The 27,563-nt window shown below is 35.2% G+C and overlaps 1 protein-coding gene across 1 annotated transcript; it reads right to left on the bottom strand.

Annotated features, from left to right (window-relative positions):
• Positions 1–1,488: 1,488 nt before the first annotated feature.
• On the bottom strand, positions 1,489–16,748 carry LOC140160623 (alpha-N-acetylgalactosaminide alpha-2,6-sialyltransferase 3-like). The gene is made up of 5 exons (XM_072183876.1): positions 16,632–16,748; positions 14,956–15,359; positions 12,969–13,076; positions 9,105–9,368; positions 1,489–1,719 (listed from the first exon to the last, which is right to left on the bottom strand). Exons 1-5 carry the CDS (start codon positions 16,686–16,688, stop codon positions 1,623–1,625), a joined length of 930 nt encoding a protein of 309 aa, XP_072039977.1. The 5' UTR covers positions 16,689–16,748; the 3' UTR covers positions 1,489–1,622.
• Positions 16,749–27,563: the final 10,815 nt, after the last annotated feature.

The following is a 27,563-nucleotide window of genomic DNA, read 5'->3' as shown; positions in this document are numbered from 1 at the left end:
ATATGCATATGTGTACACCCATATCAAGACGATGCACTTTCCGGCTGCTACATGTGTCTCATTTCACATAATTGTTGGGAATAAATACCAGACTCATCTCAAGTGGAGGTCACTTCAAATTATCTCCAAGTCACATGGTTAAGGAATGTTCTCTGTATTCCTAAACCATGTGACTTGGGAATGATTTGAAGTGACCTTGCACTTTAGATGAGTCTGGTATTATTTCCTTGCTATTATTTGAAACGAGACACATGTAGCAGCCGACAAGTGCATCATTTTGATATGGATGTACACATATATATGCAAGAAATAGCACCAATTGGGCTAGGTTGTACACTAAGGTATGCCACCCACAAGCTGCACTTTATTCTGGATATGATGCACAGTCCTTGAAAGAATCAGAGGGTGTCTGACAGGTGTGTACAAGTGCTCCACCAATGCTATTCCCATGGATGAAAGAGATAACAGACTGTGTCCAAGCAGTCGCAGCATCACCTGATAATGAGGGCCGATTGTTCCATGAAATGCGACAGGTGAAACTGCTCCGCATGTACCAAGTATCTGCAAAGCTCTATCGCATATACACAAAGGCACGCAACACTGGTGTGATTGTTAGACACAGCGCATTGAACAATCGGCCCTCATGAATATACAAGAATTCACAGCATACAATGCACAGGGACTTTTGACTGTTGATACATAGTCTGTAGTAGTCTGTGGGTATTCCATTTAAAAACACACCCACCCTTAAGGAAAATTTTGGAATTCTAACCAACAGTTTAAATAATTTTCATCCATAAAGAATGGAAAGTTTTAGAATACCAAACAAAATTTACTCATTTGAGGCCAAATTCTGATCAAAACATGAATTTTGGATTTGCGACCTATCGCATAAAGCAAATATTTCCAACTGCATTGAACATCGGGTACATCTTTATAACTGGAATTGAGATGGCAGTGAAATCTTCCACAGGGGGTGTGTGGATTTTGATAGAATGTCCCAAGCATGAATTTGAAAAGAAATTAGGAAAGAAAATTGATCATCTGATAGTGATTGATAGGCAAAAGTGATGCATGCTGGGAATGAAAAGGGCTTAAATTGGTTGTCCCAGGTGATGAATTCGACAGCTTTGGAGCCCTTTTTATTCCCAGCATGCGTCATGTTTGCCAAATGATTGCTATCAGCAATATACCTTATGTATGTCAGTTGACTCATTTAGCCTGGTCGCATCACATTTATACACTAAGCCAAAAAAGAAACTTATAATTTTCACAAGGTCATATCTTAAAATCCTCTCCAAAAAAATGAACAAAAATTGCACACAGGATTACTTCAATACTCTACTCTAAACACTGGTCAGTAACCAAACAGTTGTCCAACTGACACAACAGCAAAATGCACTGACATGCAAAACCTTCCTGGACCACAACTGCATAGTTAGTGAAATGTGTTTAGAGTAGAGTATTGAGGCAATCCTGTGTGTAATTTTTGGTTAATTTTGATAGACAGGATTTTAAGATATGACCTTGTGAAAATTATAAGTTTCTTTTTTGGCTTAGTGTATATTATTATTAATCAAGCAGTTATAACCCACTATACATAATCATCGCATTCGCATAATTCAAAGGGATATGAGTAAATACCTAGGACACATGCTACATATAAGAGCCGCTATAACAGCGATCACCTTAAACAAGATATTCATTGTATGCTTCCACCTGTAGTTGAGAGTTGAAAAGCAAAAATATAAAGAAAATACATTTAAACAATGTTACATGGACGGAACAATATTTGTAACAATTTATAACATGTATGAAGAAAATAAATATTACACATGACATTGCACACTTTGGAAAATAATTTAAAAGTAAAACAATAATATAATACCTGTGAACATAAAACATTACATGAAATTGAATGGATTGTTATGTACATTAACAATAACAGACCCAACTGAAGACACCATAAGAAAACTAACACTAACACATAATACAAATTATATACCTCATATATAGATTCCTGTCATCTGATTGGTTGAAAGTGCAGTCATTGAATTAACTATGCCCCATAAAATGAACTATGGACCGGTCCATGGAAATGAACTATGGACCGGTCACGTGCGGACCACGATCAAACTGCGCGTTTTTCCCAGCGTAAAATGTTATCACGCACGCGTTAATGTTTTCACGCGTTATATATAATTACGCAAAAATCGCAGATTGTAATCTGTGTGCCGTTCGCATTGAAACTATAAATTTCTCTTCCCAAAATCGATGCTTTTAACCAAACAGATGACAAGAATCTTAAGATTTGGTATATAAAACAAATATTGATAACAATTTTATTGGGCATGGTTAAAATTATAGGACCACGGTGATCTCAAAACCATGACTATGCCCTCGGCTACGCCTCGGGCATAGTCATGGTTTTGAGATCACCTAAACCTATAATTTTAACCATGCCCCTAAGAAAATAGCAGTCAATATTTGTATACTATACCCATTAAAGTATTTTGTACTAAATGTATGTTACACCTAGATATTTAGGCATTAAGTCACAACTTTTGAGGATTGCCATCACACAGCAAACACAAAAATGTTTTCAAAATGTTTCACACGTTTTTGGTTTTTGTCGATATAAAATAATAGGTGCTATATAAATTTAGACAATAAACACCACTATAATACCTATATGCACCAGGTTATATAATGGTCATGAAAATATTTTTTAAATGTTTTGCAACAACATTTTTTAAAAACATTTTTAAAATGTTATCAAATTGTAATATTGTAAAAGAAAAACATATTTAGACAATATTTTGTCAACATTATATTAGAATGTTTTGCAGCCTCTTTTTTTTAAAAATGTTAATCAAATATTTAATACCCTTTAACATTTAAATATTTTCTGTTAAACATTTAGTGTTTGCTGGTTATGCCTGATAAGAGAACCATAATGTGACCTGCCACAACAAAATGAGTATAAAGTCGCAAGTTGGTAGTTTTGAGACATCCAGACTTTGCTTGCCGTGCACCTGTTCAAGCTGGAAGTGAATGGGGGCACAATGGGCCATTACGAAGGAGCAAAGACCACCAACACACTAGCCAGGGCATTTTGAAACTGACTTTATGCTCATTTGGTGGTGGCAGGTCACATATATGTTGTCTTCCATCATACTATGCAAAAAACATGTATGTTAGTTTTTACTCTCTACACTTACACACATTTTAAACCAAAATGCCTAAAAATAAAACATATATATACACGCCTAGCTACTCAATAGAACGTTTAAAACATTTTTCCAACATATATATTTGTTTACTAAATAAAATGCCTTCTATGAAATAAAGGTGATTAACTTTTATTCCACATTAAAATTGTGCTATGCAGGGCATATTAACACATATTGATTTGCTAAATATATATTAACATCATTTTGGTACATAAATTACTATACAACTAAAATATCTTTAATATATGAAACACACATATTAGTGAGTCAATTTGCACAATCAATGGCATATGAACACTAGAAGGGTCACACACTATATTATGGAATGTAATAAATAGCACATAAATACATAATAACAAAACTTTACAATAAACTATGGTAGCAAACTATCATGTAAGCCTACATTATAGGCAAACAAATTCACACTTCAAGAGGTACATAGACCTATGTCACACACATATTTCTGTATATAAATACTTCGTGTAAAAATTTACATAAGCAGAGTAAATGGGCTATTCCAGTTGAAATCCAAACTACCCCTGTGGAAGATTTTGGAAATATCTTCCACAGTGGGAGTATGTTTTTCAAATGTAATTGGTCAGGGTTAATCATTTTGAAACCCATACTCTCCCTGTATTATGGCTTTACTTATATCTTCTACAACTGGAGTGAGGATTTCAAATGGAAGTGACCTAATTACCTGTTGAGTGTTCTATTCAAAACACATACTCCCTCTGCAGAAGACGTTGGCTAAATCTTCCACAGGGGTAGTGCGACTTTTAAATGGAATAGCCCAATGCAAAACATTTTAATTTTTTTTTTTCTATTTTAAAATAGAAAAATGTCATTTCTCAAAATAAAACATACAAACAACGGCACATACAGCTGGCAAAGGCAAGATAAGCTGTCTTTTCTCCTGAAATCAGGATTAAACTTGGTATACAAATATGTACATATTTAAAAGACATTAGAATAGGAGAATCTAAACTATATATATAGCTTAAATATATTAAATCTACAAAGGTTTGTGCAATTACTTGGTACTGGTAATTTTTGGCTATCGAACTTTGCTTACTTCCTATGCCTACATTTGCTGGTTTTGACCCCCCCCTGCATATGTCTAGTCTGTATTTTACTTGTTTCCCCACATCAAGTTGGTGTACCTTGCTCGTTTTCCTTTTCGTTTGTGCATACTTAATATCTCTATGCACTTCTGATCAAACACTTTGGAAATCTTATGGTGGTTTTCCTGGGAATTCATTATTTTTCTCTGCTTCTTTTGATTTAAAACAAGATCTGGAATTCAGAAGGCATATATATGCCTGTGTCACAAACTTCTCATATAATGGTATTACCTTCATGTAAGCAAAATCAGATTTAACTGAAGGCATATATATGCCTGTGTCACAAATTGAAAGATATTAACTTCATCTAAAAGCACACTCATAGTTAATAGAAAGCATGCCTGTGTCAAAAATGTAATCAGAATTAGCCTAGTATCAAGACAGCATTAAACAGCTTATGGGATAAAGCTGTCTAATCCCACCATAAAGTCTTGACAAAGGCTAATTTCATGTACACTTACATGAAGGTAACACAGATGGGCGATCTTTTGAAGAATTTGCATATCATGAGCATAGTAAATATCATCAGTTGAAAATTAAAAAAGGTTCTACAATATGGATGTATCTATCTAGCCTATTTCACTTCAATGCAGAAGGAAGGAATCTCCCTCAATCTTCCAAGTCACTCCGTCTTGAGCTGTTCACATCCATGTATCACTACCATGTCATCTATCCATTTCCTACTTTGTTTGTCTCTTCCTCCATGCTCTAGGTGTCCAGTTAATTTGCGAGTCCATCTATGGTCTGACTAAATGACCTTCCCATCTCCACTTCTTTGATCTAATTTCTTATATGCTATCTTGCAATTCCAATTGTGGTCCTCAACTCCTGTAGTCGAGGATAGACACCATTGAAGACCCAGTATAACCATGAAGTTGCGTACTAATGGCATTTTTAGAGAAGGGTTTGTAGATTCAGAATCTGTCGGGTGCCAAAAAGATTCTACATGCCAATGGTTATTACTTAGGGTAACACTGCACTAGTACACAACTTCACACCCATACGGCCATTTCCTTCAACCTGAGACGAGACGAATATACCTACAGGGATAGGAAGCGAGCCTATTTGTGTGTACTTTAGATGCTGCTATGTGTGTTCCATCTTTGTTATGGCATGTATTTGGAATCACCAATCCACTTTATTGGCCTGTAAACAACTATAGATCATTGTAGATTGACTAAACTACATCACCAAATCATTTAACATGGCCAAAAAATTTAAAAAAATGTTGAAAAATTGACATTGAAATTTGGTTAAAATCAGCTAAAATTGCCCAAAACTGCTCATTTTGTGTCTCAATTCAGACAAATATGGTGAACTCTTGAGATTTTAAAATGCATACACAACCTTGTTTAAATGTGTCTCCAGGTTTTGTATCAATTAAAAAATCTCTAAAGTATACCACATTTTTCTGAATTGAGACACAAAAAGGGCCAATTTTTGCCATAACAGACATGGCTCACTCTAAAGTGCTTGCTTCCGATCCCTGTAGGTATATCCGTCTTAGCTTCAACTACAGCTTGCTTTCTTGTAACACCAATCAAGATCCTCTCCATTGCTCTCTCTCTCTCTCTCGCTCTCTCTGTGACTCTCAGCTTCTTTATAATCAGGCAAGATGCTGTCTTCGTCTCCGTCCTAATAAATTGATTGAAGATGCTTTCACCCATGCCAGCTTGATCCTTCTCTTCACTTATCTTCAGGATTCCTTTTCTAGTGGTGACCTTTTGGTCCAAGTATGTGTGGCTGTCTACCTGTTCTACGATTTATCTGTGAGCTGTGATAAATACATTTGACAAGTTAATATAATTCACCTCCTGTATAGAGCCTATAGAAATTAGAACAAGCCAGTGCAGAGTGTGCTGTGCAACGTCTTTTCTAAAGATGAATATATCCATGTGAGGTCCCACCATTTATCATGGTTGTCCCGTCAGCCTTATGACGTAATTCAAGATCACACTCCACTGAAGAAAGTTCAGAATTGTTGACTGCTGGAGCACAAAATGGCTACCTACATGGGCTGTCTAGAGCACAAAAGGGTAATAACTGCCTTTGTTTAACCTTAGCAGTTAACACTTTTGTGCGCCAAGCAGCATATCTACGCATTTATTAGTGTGATTTACCATATTGTTTGTACTAGTTGCTCCTCTAATAATATTCAGGCATCTAATACAAACAATACGTAATATCAGAAGGACCAATTTTCAGACATAAAACCATGTGACATGATCTGGTCCACGGGGGCCAAAGGAGGCATTTTTGAAAATTGAGCTACTATGATTATTACATTATACTTATAATAGGCTATCATATACTGAAAACACCAAAGGCCTAGCATACTTGGTTCTAAAGTTATGAAGGTTTTTGCTGTCTATTTTATTTTTATTTTGCCGCCTTTGGTCCCCATGGACCAGATCGTGTCATATATTCTCTAATTAGAAGTGTACGAAGTTGGAAACATACATTAGACAAGAGAGGTATCATCTACCGTATTCGTTCCATACACTGCCTGGGGCACTTAACAAACTAATTTTGAGTGGGTGCTGATTTTTTACATTGTTTACATAATTGCATACGTAAAAAATATCGTAATAAAAAACAAAAAATCCATTACCATCTGATAGTACTTTGCTTGTTGAAAAGTTGCTTGGAGAGTGCTTATATAGGGGCATGGCGGTTAATGGAATGAATACGGTACATATTTGAAGAGCTTAGTTCCAAACCGTGTTAAGTCCACACACACACGTCTAATTTACCTATAGCGATATTGCTTTGGGTTGTGATGCTATAGGTATTATAATTTCAGTTGGATGCACCATAGTGGATGGATGCACTGTAACAATACTGTGTGAGGCCTTTGATTCCCAAATGAGAACAATAGTCTGCATATTGTTAACCAGCATTGTTGTGGTGGTGAATGGCTTGTTGATGGTACAACTCATTTTTGCTAATTGTCAAACTTGTCAAAGTATAAATTGTGATTGTATCACACAAGTAAATGAGAAACTTGTGGTTGTGGACTTAACACGGTTTGGAAATAAGCTCTTCATTTGAGAAACAGATTTCTAATCACAGATCCTTATGTATTTCATTGTGTCAGTGCAATAAAGTTGCAAGGACTTTTCAGTGATTTTGCAGCAGAATTTTTTGTGTTTCAATTTGTTTTAAACATTTTAATTATTTAATCAAAATTTTATTAATTGTTTCTAAGACTTGTAAAATTGCTGAAAATGTGTGCATTTACCAATATTTTTATAGTCCATTAAGGGCTGGGGTATGAACGTTTGGACAGTATTTATTGTGGGACATTAGAGCACATCAGACATATCGAATTGCATTCTGAATATGAAGAATGTCCTTCTGATATCAAATAATTTTGATTTTTTGAAATTCGCAATGTAATACACATTTTATGGGAAATCATTAAAAATTGACATTTTTGATATTTAACAGTACTTGAAGTAAACTTTATAAATCTGATGATTTATACTTAAAGTGTATGTAGGTGGGATGAAAAGCCGACGATCAATTGAAAATTTTGACCTTTCAGTATTGAAGATATGGATTTTTTTTCCGAAAACACCAAAAAAATAGGTCTTTTTAGGAAAAAATCCATATCTTCAATATAAAAGGTCAAAATTTTCAATTGATCGTCGGCTTTTCCTCCCAGCTACATACACTTTAAGAATATATCATTAGATTTATAAAATTTACTTCGAGGACTGTTACATATCAAAAATTTGAAAAATATCAAATATCAAATTTGTCATAAAATTTGTATTATATCGTGAATTTCAAAAATGAAAATTATTTGATATCAGAAAGACATGCTTCAGTATTCAGAATGCAATTCGACACGTCTGAGGTGCTCTCATGTCCCACAAAAATACTGTCGAAAACGTCATAAACGCTCATTCTAGATCCCTTAATGCCTTAATTTCACCCAAAATGTCACTTACAATGCACTGACACAACATATTTTATGCACAATACCATCCATGAAACAAATATTTCACCTTAAAACCTTTTTTGGTCTGTCATATAAACAAGAAAATAAAAAAATATCTTATTAAACAACACTACATACATGCATGTGAATACATAGCAATAAATGGTGTACGTGTGTATTTATAAATTCACCTTTCAGTAAATCCCTGACCCATAAGCCTTTGCATGTAGATTTCTGATGTCATCATTTGATGTCACCGCCATGCATCGGTACTCCCAATTCCAGAATAATACAGCACTATTTTTTGTGATTACAAAAATATTATTCTGTTTTGCCAAATAAAACATAGCTAAATCTTAATCCTTTAGTTAGCTCGCCATTCTGACTGTAATATAGTCCCACCTCCCTACATGACGATTCCAAAGTAGACATAAAATAAACATGATTAATACAAAAAAAATGAGACTCAAGGCAGCCTTTTGATATATTTGGTATAGGGCTATTCTATTTAAAATCCACACTACCCCTGTAGAAGATTAAGGAAATATCTTCCACGGGGGAGTATGAAATGAACACATTAGCAGCTCCATTAGAAACTCACCCCGTCCATAGAAGATTCATGTTGAATCTTTCTCAGAGGGTATATGAAATTCAAATGGAGCTGCCAATTGTGTTCATTCCATTTGAAATTCATACTCCCCCTGTGAAAGATATTTCCATAATCTTCCGCAGGGATGGTGTGGATTTTAAATGGAATAGCCCATTGATTATGAATTCTCTAGTATTAGCAATTGTATTCACCTTTGTCTCTCCTTTTGCAGTACGACTTGTCTATGTGCAAATGGCGTATCTATTGGCTTGGATAAGTTGACGTTGTCCAGATCCCACTCGGGATGATGCAGGCTGATGTTGAACTTCTTAGCCCATTTGGCAAACACTGCTTTCTCGGTAATGAAGCGATGACCCCCTTTCCTCGATGCTTCGTGTGATGCGTAATAACCACATTCCGTCGGACTTTGGTTTTTCTGATAGTAGTGGTACTTGGTAGGTTCTTTTTGGTGTGTTCTGTAATATTTTTGAAATGTTTGATTAATAATAATAATAATATTACACAATTATTTTTTAAAAATTGATAATGTAAGTTGGTATCAGCTGTCATGCAAGCCCCTGTGCATTTTGAGGTGAAATAATAAGGTAACAAAGCAAAAACTAATAAACTTGAAAAACCTGACATAACTTCCTGCCAGTCACTTGTTGGATGATCACAAGCTTTGAAAAAGTCAGTGGTTCACGGACAAAACTTGTCAGCAAGAAAATAATAAGTTTCTTCAATTGGAATTGACAAATTGAAAAACTCTTTTATATTGATTTTGTTATTATTTACTTAGTAACAGCGTACATTTCATTTACAAAAAAAATTGAAAACAAATTTCAGTGCTTCTGACGGTTGATTACTTTGAGGTGTGCAATAATTATGAACCGGGGGTGAAATTGGGGGGGAATTTGTTATTTTAGCACACATTCATTAAATAAAATGCTGTAAAAAGGAAAACAGGACAGAAATGCTTAAATATGATTTTTTTTCTGCTCGCTAAATGATTGCATTATATATCTAAATCATATTAAAATGATAACCTTAAAAGGTTTGTAAATTAATTGGGTTTGTGATAGTACTAGGTTCTGATCGATGTAATCAATTTTATTAGCAAATGCAATTTTTTCGGCATGTGAAATTTGAATTACATTTGTCTCATAATTACCACACATGTGGAAACAGTCATCACTGCATTGAGCAGGCCCGTAGCCAAAAAAAATGCCAAAAAGCCCCAAAAGTCCCCTTTTTTACCCTTTTGGTCCAAAAATGTCCAAATTTGCACCCCGTCCAAAAAGGTCCAATTTTGAAAAAAAAGGTCCACTTTTTCAAAATCAGCACCCCTCCCCAAACATAAATCCTGTCTAAGGGCCTGGCGTTGGGGCATCGATTAAGTGAGTTAAGTAGTGTATATTCTCATCTTTAATTATTACCCTTTCTAATAAATGTGCCCCACCCACCAAAATATTTAAAAAAATGCTGATATTTCAATGCTCTCTTCTTCACACACAATCAGTAATTGCTTAAATTCATAGTTTTTCAGGTTTAATTAAGTCTGAATTCAGGCCTTTTTGGGGGTCCAAATTTCCGCACTTCAGCCCGTTTTAGGTCTTTATAATTTCACATGCTTTTTCACGCTTTTTCAAACTTTTCAGGTTTTTTTTTCATGGATGATCATTCTCATGCCTGGTTTGTCATGGGATGTGAATCCTGATCCCCGCGGGATTGCTTTTCTCAATGCAATTCAATTTACTCTGTGCATATTAGCATATTGTTTGAACAAATTAAGGGAAAAAAATGTAAAGAAATAAAATAATGTAATGTAATAAAAGAATGAAGTAAATCTTGCAAGCAGTAACCGAATTATCTTGTGCTGAAAGTGCAATTTGCAGCATCAACTTTCTTGGTTCAAATGAAAATATATCTCCAAAATGCAAAAACAAATTTGAATAAAATTTACAAATCAAGTAGTCTATGTCGTACCAACTAGTATAGGTTACATTCCAAACGTGAGTAAATCAACTTCGTTTTTACTTGGAATTGTTCAAAATGAACAAAATTCACAGGTTACATTCCAAATGAAATTGATTTAAAAATTTTCTTTAAAAATTACTTTTGCGTCAATACCAATGTGCTATTCCACTTGCAATTCATGCACCACCATATGGAAGAGATGCTCTCAATATCCCACACAAGGGGTGTAGATTTCAAATAGAATCACCCATTCAGTGTCGTCTGCTCCAAAATGGATTATTCTAGTTGAAATCCACACACCCCCTATGGAAGACATGGCATTAATCTCCCACACAGGGGGTGTAGATTTCAAATGGATTCACCCATTCAGTGTCATCTGCTCCAAAATGGGTTATTCCAGTTGAAATCCATACACCCTCTATGGAAGAGATGCTCCCAATCTCCCACACAAGGGGTATAGATTTCAAATGTAGTCCCCTATTCAGGTTACCAGTTGAAATTCACTCTGGAAGAATTAAGTGTGGACGATTAAGATCATACATCTGTATACAGGGGGCATTTTTGGAATAGCCCAACTGTTCTCATTTTTAATGCAAACTTTGTGCAAGCTTACATCTTTTTCTTTTGGTTCCTGTATTTGTATGATGATTAAATCAAGGAATTTTAAATAAATTTGTCAGATGTTGTCAAAGATCCACCAAAATGCCTGCAAAATTGACCATTTTCACAGCAAACCCCCCCCCCACAATTCATTTCACCCACAACATTAGCTACATTTATTCCATACAATTTGCTATTTTCTTTCCAAGCAATACATTGTATACTCTTCTTTTTCAATGAAAAAAGGAGGTTAAAATTTGGATTTATGATATAGGTAAAGAAAAAGGAAGAAATCCTTTGTTAACAAAAATGGAATTGAAATGAAACATTTGGTCAGCATCCTTCTTCTGCACTACACATCATACCATACATCTTTAATAAAATGGTTGATCAATGAACTCATGCTGAAATTGCACTTATTTGCATGATTTAAAAACGTGACTGCAAAAGGCAAGCTTATGATATAATGTTCAATTGAGTGAAATTGCCATGAATCCATTAAATAATGTGATCATAATCAATGTGATAATGTGATGATAATAATGATCAAATATTAATACCATTACCATCATCATCAATGTAATGCACCTGTTAAAAAGAAAATTAATTAAAATTGGTGGATTTTTTTACCATATCACAGATATGAAACTACTAAAACATTGTAACAAATCAATCTGCGTGTTTCTACTGGGGAATGGTTGGCGGGTAACGTGGTTTAGTTTAGAGTGTTATCGCTTAATGTGCTCAGTGGAAACAGATCGGTTCAGAGCTATGCGGTGTGGACATCCGGCAACCGTGATCCACCTCATGAGGTAGACCATGTGGTGTGACACCCGGTATTTCTGTCAGTTGAAACACAACGGTTAATGGTTGCTGGTGTTGAACTTCTTTTATGTACATTTTATGTATCACATTGTGACCTTAACAACAGCTTGGGGTCAGGAAAATATTTTCAGTACTTTCGGTACACACCACAACCCTTATTTTAAGCATCAGTAGAAACGTGCTGGTTGTTGCCTGAATCTATCAAGTATCCAGCAGTCAAAATTGACAACTGTCCCTATATAATGGAAGTAGCATTATTTAATATTTGTGGGGATTTTTAAAAACTGAAGATTCAAAAAAAGAAAAAAAAAAAAAGAAGATAATCAACTGACCAACCATTGGTTTCTGTGAAAGGTCAAAAGTTGCAGGAATATCTTCAAAAACCTCCCAATTGGGCACCCAAATCATGGATTTGGCAACCCTGCTTGTAATTGCCAACTTGAGATCTGGCAGATCTACTGAAAAACTGAAAAATTTGTACACTTCATTTATTTTCGCACTTGTCATTCCAAGAAACTATTGTGAAAATAACAAAGTGTGAATATATTTCTTTTGTTTATACATCAATGTATAAAGTAAACTTAGAATCACAAATTTAAAGACAAGAGAAACGGTTCCGAAATTAGCAAACCATGAAAATTAATTGCACAAAATATTTCCACTTTAAGACTTACTTGCAATATTCTTCTGGTACCATGCCATAGATTTTAATCTCTCGACACATATCCAAGGCTAACATGATGGTAAACCAACCAGTAGACAGCCATGTGTTGGTATCTGCCCTATGAAAACAAATATCAGCAGAAAACAACATAACACAGTATAAGTGAATTCAAGTCAATATGATATTATTGAAGGTGACGATCATATTTTTGGAAGGAAATACTGTTGAAAGAAGTTTTTTTGCAATGTTGCAGCAATAGTCATTTGACCTACTACTCAAACAAAAGTTGATACAAAGACCCTAGTTTTGTGTGTTTTTTCTTATGTCACTGGCAGAAAATAATGAACAAATTCAAAGATGTATCATTGTTTAGGCAAAAAAAATTATTTGGTTGTCCTTGACGGACCAATCCTACTTCTTGAGCCGACCCAAAACATTTTTATTTGAAGATACTTTTGTTACCTTTTCTTACGATTATATTGCCACATTATAAACTGAAAGCAAAATTTTCATGGCACATATCAAAAGGTTCCTGCAAGCAAGTATGTACCGTATTTTGTCAAATAAACGCCCCCGGGGGGTTACATTTTCCCAAGGGGGGGGGGCGTTTATTCAAGGTCAATTTTAGAACGATAATTCCCGTTAAAATCATTAGGTAAACTTAAAACTCACGCTAAAATGATGAACTATGAACTAGAAACACTGACTTCTGGTTCACTTCGGGTTTCTGATCCATATTTTCGCCAATTATTGATGCTATTATCGACCATGTGGGCAACTTGGTAAGCTTACTACACAAGATAGCATGGAAATATCGGCATTTTCGAAACATCTTGGTTGAAAAAAGTAGTGGGGACGTTTATTTGAGGGGGGCGACTATTTGATGAAATACGGTAAGCTAATTTTGGAATCATGATGTGACCCTGTACACCGGTTACATCAATCAGTCTTGCAGTAACCAGGTTGAGAGATATTTTAGAAATGTACAAATAAAAAATTGTTTATCTCACTTGAACTCTTGATACTTTTAAAAAAACAAACACACAATGATAGTTGTTACACATGACAGCATTCCTGTTTATAGCTTTTTGAGCACTTCCAATCCAGAGGGAGGGTGAATTCAAAGATAGTTGGCTAATGTGCTAATTCCATTTGAAATTCATACTCCCTCTGTGGAAGATATTTCCAAAATCTTCAACAGTTGGAGTGTGGGCTACATATGGATTAGCTTGTCGCTTTCAAGCTAACTAAGTTTCCATAACAAGAGCACCAATGGCGCTGTGGCTCTGCGCTTTTTTCGTAACAGTGAAAGTAATTGTTCTTGGAGTCGATTGTGCAATGTGACAGATCACATTCAATGGGTACATCTCATCCCTACAGTTTATGGCTTTTTGAGCACTTCCAATCCAGAGGGAGGGTGAATTCAAAGATAGTTGGCTAATGTGCTAATTCAATTTGAAATTCATACTCCCTCTGTGGAAGATATTTCCAAAATCTTCAACAGTTGGAGTGTGGGCCACATATGGATTAGCTTGTTGCTTTCAAGCTAACTAAGTTTCCATAAAAATGGCAATTTTTAAATGTGCACGTACATTTTCATGCTTTGCCAATTTTGAACTCCTTCACTTACATGTATTTTCAAATTCTCAAGTTTTTTTTACATAGACATGCGCATAAAAGAACATATTCAGAAGTTTTTATTATTGTGATGGCTGCAAAATTCTACCCTATTTGGCCCATCAAATAGCAGAACACACCTTCATATGGGGTTAAAATAGTCTGAAATTGAATTATTTTTCGCGTTTCGCGCACGCAAAAAAACAACAACAAAATACTCTTCCCGACCCCCCTAAATTTTCATGCTTCCGCCGCCACTGGCTGTGTTCAGACCAAAAAGCGCAAAATACAAGTTAAAATACTCAATACAAGTTGTCCACTTTTACTGCAATAAGCATGCTTGTTTCAACTGTTTTTAGCATGACAAAACCATTACATACCTTTGAAAGCCTGTTTCATTCATAAATACTCGACCCGCTTCAAGCTCCCCTTCTTGGGTCTGCGAATAAAAGTCAACTGAATCTATGTACTTTTGAAAGACCTCCTCGGCAATAACTTTGGCACTTTTGTGTTTTTCTTGATTCAATCCCCAAAATAATACAGTCTCTGGTCTACTGGGTCCCAGCAGATAACCATTTCCTTCTTTTTGTAAGGCTTTGACAGAAATAAAACATAAAATTCTCAGAGTTGTACGAGCACCAACGTCTTCTTCAAAACCAGTAACAGGGGCTGTGTTCATTCGTAGCACGCATGATGCATTGTCTATTTCTTTACCGGCTCCTTTGCCAAGTAGCTGCCCAGAGCTGGATACTATTGCACATGAAGAACAGCTTTTGTCCAATGGCTGCGAGTTAGATGGAAAATACAACCAAAATAGTTATTTTATTATCAATTTTCAAATAATGCAAAACGGTGAAACATTAAGTTTATTATTACAATTTCTATAAGGGCTCTTCATAAGCATTCATAAATATCTCAGCATATACATAGAGTTCCCAGGACATCACATGGACCAGGGCTGTCCACTCTCCCGCATTTAGCATGAGACTCACACATTCTGGCACTTTCTCACGCTCTCATGTCAAAGTAGTAAAATCTGACACCAAGAGCTGCCAAAGTAGTAAAATCTCACCCATCATCAAAATATTAAGTGAAAATAACCAATAACAGTGTATGTAAAAAAGGCGCATCAAATGGCTTCATTTTGACTTTCATTTTGGAAATTGTATCACTATTGAGACGGGCTAATCCCCCTCAGGCCCCCTCCTGCATCATGCAAGCATGATGGGTGTGACGAATACACATTTTTAATCAGCTTTATAATTTTAGGGAATATCTCATGCCAAGCAATTCCAAAAATTTCCTGCATGGACCTAGAGGAAGTGCAGATCCTCAACTTTGAAACACTTTACTTCAAAAGAGGAGTCAAATTAAAGAGGCCATCAACGTCCGAGCTAAGCAACCTTCTTTGAACAAAGGCAAGGGGTGGGAGGTAACAAATTATCAAAAATCTATGATCCAGTTCTGGATCACTGACATTCTGCTGAGTGCTGATACACAATAACATTTCAGGTGAGCAATGTTTATGTGTTATGAATTAGGGGTTCATTCATATCTTTTCATGACTAAATGGTTGTTTATGCTCGAGGGGCCGCTTGCATATAGGTGTAGGGCTGGCACTTTCGCAGTAAGGGGCATTAGGTGAGAGCAAAATGTAACAAATATGGGATCATTGGGTGTGAACATGACAATTTTTTTAATTGAACTGTTGGGTGAGAGCCGAAACAGCACCACAGAAACCTTGAACATCAAATTTCTAGTTCTAAATAGCTTCATTTTTTTCAAAATAAGTAACAAAATCAGTGATAAATGAAAGTTGCTGTTCAAATTAAAAAATACGGGTCTTTGGGTGACAGATCAAATGGAAAAATAGGGGGTCTTTGAGTGACAGAAAATATGTTCACGTCCAGAAGACAAAAATATGGGGTCTTTGGGTGACAAGCACGCTAAAGAGGGGTATTAACAGCCCTGAAAACGCGTCACCTCCAAAGTCGGTAAAGTGCCAGTGGTTCCCCATAAAACTCATGTTTAAGTACTATCATTTCCTTAGGCTTACCTGAAAATCTTTCATAGACCTGTAAAAATGTCTGACAGACGGTCTTTGTGCCACCATCCTCTTACTTGTATTAGTACTGCTAGAACTGCCAGATACTTGATTCACAGGATGAGCTTGAGAAAATAATTTCTCGATATATTTCCCTAGTAAAACTAATGACTAACAAATCAAGTATCTATGATCCAGTTCTGGATCATTGACTATTCGCCTACAATTAGTCCCCCGGTGGTACTTCAATATGAAATGGGTATAGGTGTAGGGCTGGCATATTTTCATGACAGTAAATGGGCATCGAGGGGCCGCTTGCATAAAATGTAAAAAATATGGGGTCATTGGGTGAGAGCATGATTTTTGGCATTAGGTGGGAGCAAAATGTAAAAAATATGGGGTCATTGGGTGAGAACATGACCTCTTTTTAAATTGAACTGTTGGGTGAGAGCCGAAACAGCACCACAGAAACCTTGAACATCAAATTTCTAGTTCTAAATGGTTTCAAATTGCTTTATGTTTTCAAAATAAGTAACAAAATTAGTGATAAATGAAAGTTGCTGTTCAAATTGAAAAATATAAGGGTCTTTGGGTGACAGATCAAATGGAAAAATAGGGGATCTTCGGGTGACAGAAAATGTGTTCGTAAAAAAATATGGGGTCTTTGGGTGACAGCGACGCTGAAAGAGGGGGTCTTAACAGCCCTACATGTATACGCGTCACCTCTTAAGTGTGAGTGCCCCCCCCTGGGTTCCCCCATAAAACTCATGTTTAAGTACTATCATTTCCTTAGGCTTACCTGAAAATCTTTCATAGACCTGTAAAAATGTCTGACAGACGGCCTTTGTGCCACCATCCTCTTACTTGTATTAGTACTGCTAGAACTGCCAGATACTTGATTCACAGGATGAGCTTGAGAAAAGATATATTCATCTTCGAGTGGTTTGGTTTGAGGAGGACTCGTTGGTAGTGGATATGTGATTGAGTTGCGCGTACTGATCGGTGATATGATAATGTAGAAGATTGCACAGATTGCCACAGTGTAGAAAGCTAGTACTATAAGTACAGTACGGCTATTCTGAAAACATAAACATATCAAACACAAGGGCTAGATTTCGATAAGAATCACAGAATCGATTCTCGTAATGATTCGTGTAAGATTCGGTTGCAAGAATCAACTTCTCTCATTCTATCATACAGTAAGTGCAGTGACTATGGTGGATTTTGATTCTCGCAAACCAAGGTGAAATCTAGGCCCTGAAACACATCATAGTACAAATAATTACTACTTTACTTATTATAATGGTATCAATTTCATGCCAGTACATGAAAGCATTTAAGAGGCCATCAACGTCCGAGCTAAGCAACCTTCTTTGAACAAAGGCAAGGGGTGGGAGGTAACAAATTATCAAGAATCTATGATCCAGTTCTGGATCATTGACATTCTGCTGAGTGCTGATGATGGTCGTGGTATACACAATAACATTTCAGGTGAGCAATGTTTATGTGTTATGAATTAGGGGTTCATTCATATATTTTCATGACTAAATGGTTGTAAGATTCGGCTGCAAGAATCAACTTCTCTCATTCTATCATACAGTAAGTGCAGTGACTATGGTGGATTTTGATTCTCGCAAACCAAGGTGAAATCTAGGCCCTGAAACACATCATAGTACAAATAATTACTACTTTACTTATTATAATGGTATCAATTACATGCCAGTACATGAAATCAATAATGTGTGATTTCCATTTATTTATTTATTTCTTATTTAACCTGGGGTGACCAATCAATGCACTGTCACTGTTCTCCCTTGGTTTTCATCAAGAATAGATTCTTACATGTATGTTTTCACTTGCACATTATGCCCCTTCTAATTCCGAGCTTAACAAATGAGGTAAAAAAAAGAAAATCACTATTTTTTAATTCAAGTGTCTATAATTAGCGCTAATGTGTGTATTAGCTTGCTCATTGATATTGAGCGGATTCCAAACAGGGGCGTTTATTGGAGGTCATTTTAGAATGATAATTCCTGTTGAAATCATTAGGTATATAAGCTTAAAACTCATGCTGAAATGACGAACTATGAACTTAAAAATGATGACTTCTGGTTCACGTCCGGGTTTCCGACCAGATTTTCGCCGATTATCGACGCTATATATCGACCATGTGTGCAACTTGGTAAGCTTACTACACAAGATAGCATGGAAATATCAGCATTTTTGAAACATCTTGGTTGAAGAAAGTGGTGGGTGGGTTTATTTGAGGGGCGACTATTCGGGAAATACCGTACATGTATATAAAGCGAATAACTGTATACACACAGTTTATACATCAATGGTCTACACATGCATGATACATTTTACAGCCATCGATTCGTGAATACAATCAATATCCCGGATTATTAGGCCCAAAAAAATATGTTTGGTTGCCCTCAGAGACCAACCCAAAAAATTGGAAATCTTGGGTCGGGTTTTTTTTTTCCAAACACTTTTTCAGAAGAAACCTTAAATTTGTACAGTATCAAGGACATTTTATTTGTTATTCACTCATTTTATTTATTAAATGCATATTTGATCAAAAACAAGAAGTATATCCATTTAAATTCAGTCCAAAGACAAACAATTTTTTACCATAAAATGATCTGCATAATGTCAATGTAGGAAAAATGGAGAAACAGCCCATGAAAAAAAAAAAAAAAAGAATCAACCTTCCGACCCTCCAAATTTTTGTCTTGGAAGGGCAACCAAACAATTTACTTTTTTGGGCCTTATAAAACTCTTAAATTATACTGTAATTAAAGCACTTAGGCAAGCTTAATCTTCCACAGAATATCTAAGTTCATAATTGGGCATTTCAATAGTGTAAAAACTAGAAATTCAAAATAAATTGTTGGTGTGGCTGTGCAGCAAATCACACATGGCTTTAAACCCAGAGATGCCACTGGCCAATTGAATACTTACTGGGCACAATGTACTCCTCCCCCATAATGCCCTTTCTCCCACATCCATTGATGTAGCACTCGACTATGATGTCACAGATGTCCTTCTTCTGCTACCAGCAGCCATTTCCTCATTCCATCAGTACTGGTCTCTTCAGGTCCTGGCTTCAGGTACAATGAAGTGATGACTTTAGGTATGTCTATAAAATTATAAGCCTGTACTGGTCTGTGGCAGATAGTATAATGGTGCTGCCCGGTGCCTGGATTTGGTCAATATTTGGAGAGGTGTAGTACCTGTTACATGTTGCACTATAAATAAATATATAATAATCAATAATGATATTGATGCAATATTACAACAATGAATCATTTATGTTATTGGCAAAATCACAACAGGTATGATCGTCTGCCAGGGTGTTAGCCATATCAGGATCCAGAAACTGTCCATCCAAAATTAATTTGTTAGCCAGGATCCAGATGTTGGGGTCCAATATCGATTATGCACCATGATTTATCACATTTATTTCAAACTACATACTGAATTTAATTAGCAGGTCTGCATAACTTATACTGAATATTTTTTATCTTCATCCAGAGAAGATGAGAATCTATTTAATTCTCATCTTCTCTGCTCCATCAAATTGATACATTTAACTGTAACTAACAATTATGCAATGACGTAATGGTTATTTGTGTTCAATTGTCATCAGCCTTCATTGTATTACTGGGACGTCATTGCACTCAACAATTTCTGTGCCCGGGAATTTTGAATATCGCGTGTTGAGAGACGGATGTTTTTATCTTCGTTTTATGGTCACTATGAGTTTGCTTCAAATAAAACCACATGATTCCTGCTTGATAATTAATTTTCTATCTTAAAGGCATAATGTTGTGATTGCCGGAGTCATCCTTTAACAAGAAGTTATTGTCATGCTTATGGTCTCATTTTATTGCTAAATACGTGTAAAATGCACTTTCAACCCTGTAAAAAGAATTCCGTTAGCCTGTTTAACACTCACACTGTGCTTCATAGAATTCAGAATGGGCAGGGTGGCGGAGGTGGGGGATGTGGAGGTGGGGGATGTGGTACACACAAACTCTATGGGATTGATATTTTTGGGGCACCCGCAACGGCGGGGGCACCTTATTGGCATGACTTTGTGAACATTTCTAATTTCACTCAATTGCTAGATTTACTTCGCAATTGTTTTGCTAAAAGTATGCCCAGCTAAGAAATAAAACCACAATTTGCTTGGATTTTAACTGTAACTAACAATTATGACTGACACTGTGAATAATACATGACACAGTCATCTGGCAGTGCTATGCACAGCTGCATATAGTCATATGCATGCAGGTGCTGCAGAATTAATAACAATATGAAACTTGAGTTAAATTGCTTAATCACTTACATGTATGTTAGATTCAATTAAAAGTTTTTATTTTGCTTTTTTAATATAAAAGTAACATATTGTGAAATAACACGAAAAACAGTGGATAAGTTTAAGTGACCGCTTATGGGTTCAATTTCAACCAGCCTAATCATGAAGCTCCCGTGGCCAAGTGGTTAAGGCATAGGTCTCAGTAAACCTGAGGTCCTGGGTTCGATTCCCAGGTGGGATCACTTTTGTCTCCTTGTCTCCTTTATTATTTGCGACGGCGAACCTGGTGAAAATTAATGTTTATATTGTGAAATAATTAAATTTTAAAAACATATTTGTATTCAGTTTTACTCACTTCACTAAAAATAACTTTGGTATTAATAATAGAAGTAGTTAAGTGCATGTATTACTGGAATAATATGAACATTATCAAAGATATGACATGCATTCAGGAGCATCATTTAGCTCATAATCGACATACATTATATGTACGTAAAATGGTCATGATACTGTGCACATAAAATCCTTAAAAAATAGAAAAATCAAATTAACAACAATCATATAATTGTGATGTTAGTTGGCACACTATTCCAGAGTGTAAAATTCTAATTGAATACCTGAGTGGAAGAAGGGCCCAAGTCCATTTTACAAAAACGAGTTTGTCATATTTTTAAAAGATCTGTACCATTGCCATTGCAACATATATTATTTCACAAGTATCTTATAATGTATTCATGTACCAGTACTAAAGGTGCCCTCAAGATGAAAGCAATCTGTCTCTTAAAACTTGTCCAAATATTGTGTTTTTTGTTAATATCTCACAAAAATGTGTTGATGGAGTTGGGCACTTCTTACACTCAGGTATTCAATTATTTTTCCTACTTTATATATTTATTGGCTCTGATCATTTTTCTGAAAAATTCCTTAGAACAGATGCCAGAATTACATTGTAGAAGGGAGAAAAAGTGAACAGAACTTTTGATCATGAAAAATTATTCTAAAAGTAGCCATGAAACAATGCCACGGATTGCTTAAAATCATCTATTCAGATATGGAAAACAATTATGAAAATGGTTAGTACAGAATTGGTTTGAAAGTATGGTTGTTCATCAAGGATGCAAAACAATCTTATGCCTAATTTTACAAAAATTGACTTTTATTGCTTTCATTGTATCCAATATAGTCTGTTCTTCCCAGTCAATCAATATAATACAAGACACATCGATCAATTTATTGAAATTGGTTGCATGACCTTTTATGAGCACTATTATGCATTCAAAAGTTACATCTGGTGTTTTTATTCAATATTGACAAAGTACTGATAAATGTGCAAAATAATGAATTAAATATTGCTAAATATTTAGCGTGTTTATACAGAGCACCTCGCATTATTGCGCTTTTATTCCTCTGCATATATTAAAATCCTCTCATTGTCAACCGGGTCATTTCTGCTGCGCTGCAAATGCAGGGTAACGATTCACTACACACATATTTAGTGAAGAATGGTCAGATTTAGATTGCTTGCGCTGTAATTGAGGTAACTTCCGGTGTCACCCACAAAATCATCACCTGACGTGTTTCTACAGCGAACATCACCGCGTATCCACCATGTAAGCCCCCTCAAAATGTGGCTGATGGCTGACAGCAAGGTTCACTCAGTCTCATCACCCTGTATCACCCCAATCTGTATCTACATGTACTAGGTTAAATTACCTTGCAATCAACATCAACCGTTTGTTTGCTCCATTATAGAAACATGCCGATTGTCAGACCCAACATAGTTTACATGTTTGTATCCAAAATGGGCAGATTTCCAAAATCCATGTTGAAAAAAAATCGAAAAAAAAGCACAAATAACACAATTGTATATATTCCTAACAGCCTAGCTACCATAAGCCCACCTGTTAATTAATTAAGTGGCACAGGGCCAGAACATATTACTATGTGAATTTTCTCATCTGTTACAAATAGGTGACATGAAATAAAACATTAGTCACACTTCAGTCAAGTACATGGCTCCTAAGTCCTATAAGGCATGGATACCATATCATTATTCATTTTTTTTTTTAATTTCCACTTATTGCCCTACAATTGATTTTAGGGTGTACAACATTAGTGTTATTTTGATGCATTGGAATCAGAATTGAATTTAAATTGATGTAAAAATATTGTTCATTAACTTTTCTTTAGAATTTTTAATGATGCATGCAATATAATGTCATTGTAAACATGTCTCGGGGAAACATGTATACAATTAATAGTTTCTGTTGCAATTGGACATTAGAGTTCACTAATTTTGTCCAGGCTAAAAAAAGAACCTTGAAATTGAAATGTTGTTTCTATGTGGTCGTGCGTCTTGAACTTGCCACCCGAAAAAGGTGGCGATGTTACATTTTCCCAAATTCGACTCAAATTAAATGATAATATCTCTGCTTAAAGGGAAGGGGGGTCTCCGGCAATCATAACATTGTGCCTTAATATATGTTAGAGAAATAATTATCAAGCACGAATCACATGGTTTTATTTAAACAAATTTGTTCAAGTGCAAAGACGTAATGGTTATTTGTGTTCAATTGTCGTCAGCCTTCATTGTATTACTGGGACGTCATTGCACTCGACAATTTCTGTGCCCGGGAATTTTGAATATCGCGTGTTGAGAGACGGATGTTTTTATTCGTTTTTATGGTCACTATGAGTTTGCTTCAAATAAAACCACATGATTCCTGCTTCATAATTAATTTTCTATCTTAAAGGCATAATGTTGTGATTGCCGGAGTCATCCTTTAACAAGAAGTTATTGTCATGCTTATTGCTTATGGTCTCATTTTATTGCTAAATACGTGTAAAATGCACTTTTAACCCTGTAAAAAGAATTCTGTTAGCCTGTTTAATACTCACACTGTGCTTCATAGAATTCAGAATGGGCAGGGTGGCGGAGGTGGGGGATGTGGAGGTGGGGGATGTGGAGGTGGGGGATGTGGTACACACAAACTCTATGGGATTGATATTTTTGGGGCACCCAACGGCGGGGGCACCTTATTGGCATGACTTTGTGAACAGCTTCTAATTTCACTCTTGCTAGATTTACTTCGCAATTGTTTTGCTAAAAGTATGCCCAGCTAAAGATAAAACCACAATTTGCTTGGATTTTATTTTATTTTATTATTGTTTTCTGATATGCACAGGATAAAATCTTGTGCGTATATTCTTTGTTTAAAATACAAAATTAATGGACTTATAAAAACACCAAATAAACTGTGACCTTTGTATGGCTTGAACGAGTTTACCGCCTCTTAGAACCCGATAGACGGTGACCAACACTATAGACCACAATAGCCTAATCTCAATGGCATAGTCCAATAACCTCAAATAAACAATCATAGTGCAAAATTTGACCTACATGTAAGTTGCAGAGTATGAGTTTTTGTACCCAAAGTTTCAAAGTCATTCAATGAATGTACAAATGTATTGGGGTTAAAGAACCGTGTGCTGATAGATGCACATGTTGTGGATCCCAGTGCAAGTTGACCATAAGGCCAAAAGAACAGATGTTTGCCCTCAACCGACAGGCCCTGTAAATTTTGGAAATCAGAAAAAAGTTTTTTTTTCTATTTACTATACAAAAGAATACCAACCCTATTTTTGGAAATTCCTGCAAAGTTTTTTTTTCTTTTCAAATTGTTGCATTCTGAAGATGTCAAAAAATGTATTTTAGAACTTGTGTTCAACATTTTAGTTGTTTTGTAACATTAGTTGATTCATTATGACACCAAAATTGTCTGATTTTTCATATTTTGAACCTAAATTAATACAAACAGAGTTTGCTAGTAATAAAAAAAAAAAGAAATCCCATGGCCGAATCGACCCAATTTTGAAAATTCATTTGGGGGCAAGCAAACAATTTTTTATTATTGGCCTAATATCAATTTTACGAGCCAGTAAAATGCCTATTTTGAGTATACAATGTAAACATGAGCAAGGCCATGTTTTTGTAGCACTGATAATGATAATTGCACGCTAATTAAATCTGAATATACAATTAAAAAAACGCTTATTTTGTAAACAGATAATACTCTGTGATTATTTATGGAAGAAAGTAAATGGAACTGCTCTCATTGAAATAATTGATATATTAAACGTATACATTTTGTTTTGTCAGCGATGAAAATCTGTTCACAAATAAAAATTATTTGACAATTCAATTCATTCTGAAAATGTAAGATTGGATCATGGAGGTAGTACTAGCTACTACTACCTCCATGATTGGATTGAGTAGGCCTAATCATGCAGGCTTTTTGATTTAATGTGCTTGTAACTAAATCTTGTTATCTACCCAGCAATGTTTGCTTTATCTTAATTGTAAAAAACTGTAGTGTACTAAATGGTATACAAGACAGAAAAGGCAAACAGACAGAAATTTAGAGTTTTAAATTAGAGAGTTGACAGGAAGTTGTAAGAGTTAGATTGTTATGGATATGAGTGGTGTAAGAACGAAAATGTTGAATGTCAGATCAAAGTCATCCGAGGTGAATTAAGTAATGTTGATCACAATTCTGCGCCAAAATTGTTAAAGGTCATATGAGGTGGACTAAGTATATATTTGGATTGTCAGAATGTTCAAAGTCGTGTCATAACGTAATCACAATTAAGCATTAAAACCATCAAGGTCGTATCAATGTTAGCAGTTACTGATACTAGATATTTTGATTGTCATGGCTGCTTATCACCGGCAGTAAACATTCTTATTTGATGCGAAACTCGGTGGATGTGATTTCCATTGATCCCTTTGTTTGTCAGTATAAATTAAATGTAGACCTATTTAGCACACATTTTTCAATTTAGCTTCCAACATAAAAATTCTTAAGAATTTCCTATAGTATGTCATTGATGGTAACAACATTTCCCACCCGGTTAGCTGTGCTACACAAAAAAAATTACTAGCAATAGCATTCCAAGTACTTGTCAATGTAAAATTGTGAAGCATGAATTGCATCCATGGCGTTGTCTTTTTAAAGACATTTCTTGTTACTTTTTAATGCTAAGAATCCTTTTAGATATTATCACATTGTAGAATCTCTATTTAGACTTTCAGTGTATCGAGGATGTAGGGGTGTGTCGAGGATGTTACGTTTATGAACAAAGCGTTACGTTTGTATTTTCAACATTGTTAATCATTGCTACGTGTATATGTTAACAAATGAAAGTTCTGTAATTTTTAAAAATTCTACAATGCTAAGTATTCTTTTGGATATCATCAAATTGTAAATTTCTAGTCAGATTTTCAGTGTGTTAACAACATGTATCAAAGACATTACGTTCATGTACAAAACATTAACGTTCTTATCTTGTAAACATTGTATACCCATAGCTACTTTTATGAAGAATGAATGTTCTGTAATTGTTTTTTATCCTTCATCTCTATTTGATTTTCAGTGTACATTGTATTAGCAAGTAGATGATGTATATAATGTATCACAGACGTTATACATTTATAAAAAATCAATGTTTTCTTTTGGTCAACATAGGCGTAGATCCCGGGGGCAGGGGGGGAAAACCCCCCCCCCCCCCCATATTTTGCCAGGGGAAGCCTTACTTATTTGTGTCTTCTATACTATTCATCATATACCCCTGCATAATGAAATTCAACAATATTCAATATCCAAAGCAATATCCTCACTACAATAGGCCCCAAAAACAGAACTCCCCACCCCACATAATCGTAAATTGACACGTAAAGCTTCATTCCCATTTATTTCATCCAAAACGGTCCTGTCATACACCTTCCCCAATCAAACACATTTCTCTTGCATTTGATCATCTTCTACTCTTCCCTAGAAAAATCATTATAATTTAATACCAAATTTACACACCATGGAATTCACCATATCACATCCAAGCTCACATTGGGCACCCCATTCCTTTTTAAAGGATTTTTATTAGTGCATAATTTGCTTGAACTGTAAAGGCTGTAAATTGGATTTTGACTCTATTTAGAATCTAAAAGACTTTGTAGTTTGCTCAGGGTACATGCATTTTAACTCGCCCACTACATTTCATATGTGACACAATCTGGTCCATGGGGGCCAAAGGTGGCAAATTTGAAATTGAGATAAAGGCAAACATATGGAGTAAAAAACAGTAAAATACATAAGAAGAAAATAGACATCAAAAAACTTCATAACTTTAGAACCAAGTATGCCTCTGATTTGCTCATTCATGCATGTTTTGTTCTCATGTAATATTTTGGAAATTGTTTAAAATGACTTATTATTCTATGCCTACTGGTTTATAAAATTGTTTCTTATTTAATAATATGCATAGTATACTTTTTGTATTGTATAATTTCTCTACTTACAACGCTTGTTTTGTCTTTGTTCGTTTTTTTCCTAATGTATTAAATTTTGTTTTGCTTATTGTATTATTGAAACATTATAATGTATAGGGTGCCACAACATCACGCTGTGCGTTTGGTGGCATCCTCATCCTTTGTTTCTCATACTTTTGTCATATAATTTAAAATGTTCCTCATTTTTTTTATAAAAGACATTATTATTCTGTATTATGTTTACATGTATTTTGAATGGATGAAATAAAACTGAACTGAACTGAACTGATAAAAA

This window comes from Amphiura filiformis, chromosome 9, assembly GCF_039555335.1.
Source record: "Amphiura filiformis chromosome 9, Afil_fr2py, whole genome shotgun sequence".
In the NCBI taxonomy this organism is placed as follows: domain Eukaryota; kingdom Metazoa; phylum Echinodermata; class Ophiuroidea; order Amphilepidida; family Amphiuridae; genus Amphiura; species Amphiura filiformis.
The sequence above is the reverse complement of the archived record's forward strand: the minus strand, read 5'-3'. Positions and strand labels throughout refer to the sequence as shown.

Bases quoted from the DNA above. Each gene is read 5' to 3' on its own strand.
- LOC140160623 (XM_072183876.1), bottom strand. From the start codon at position 16,688: ATGGTGGCACAAAGACCGTCTGTCAGACATTTTTACAGGTCTATGAAA. The intron at 13,077-14,955 runs GTATGTAATGGT...TTGTTTTCATAG, and splicing joins AATGAAACAGGCTTTCAAAG to GGCAGATACCAACACATGGC. The intron at 1,720-9,104 runs GTGAATACAATT...TCTCAACTACAG, and splicing joins CTGCAAAAGGAGAGACAAAG to GTGGAAGCATACAATGAATA.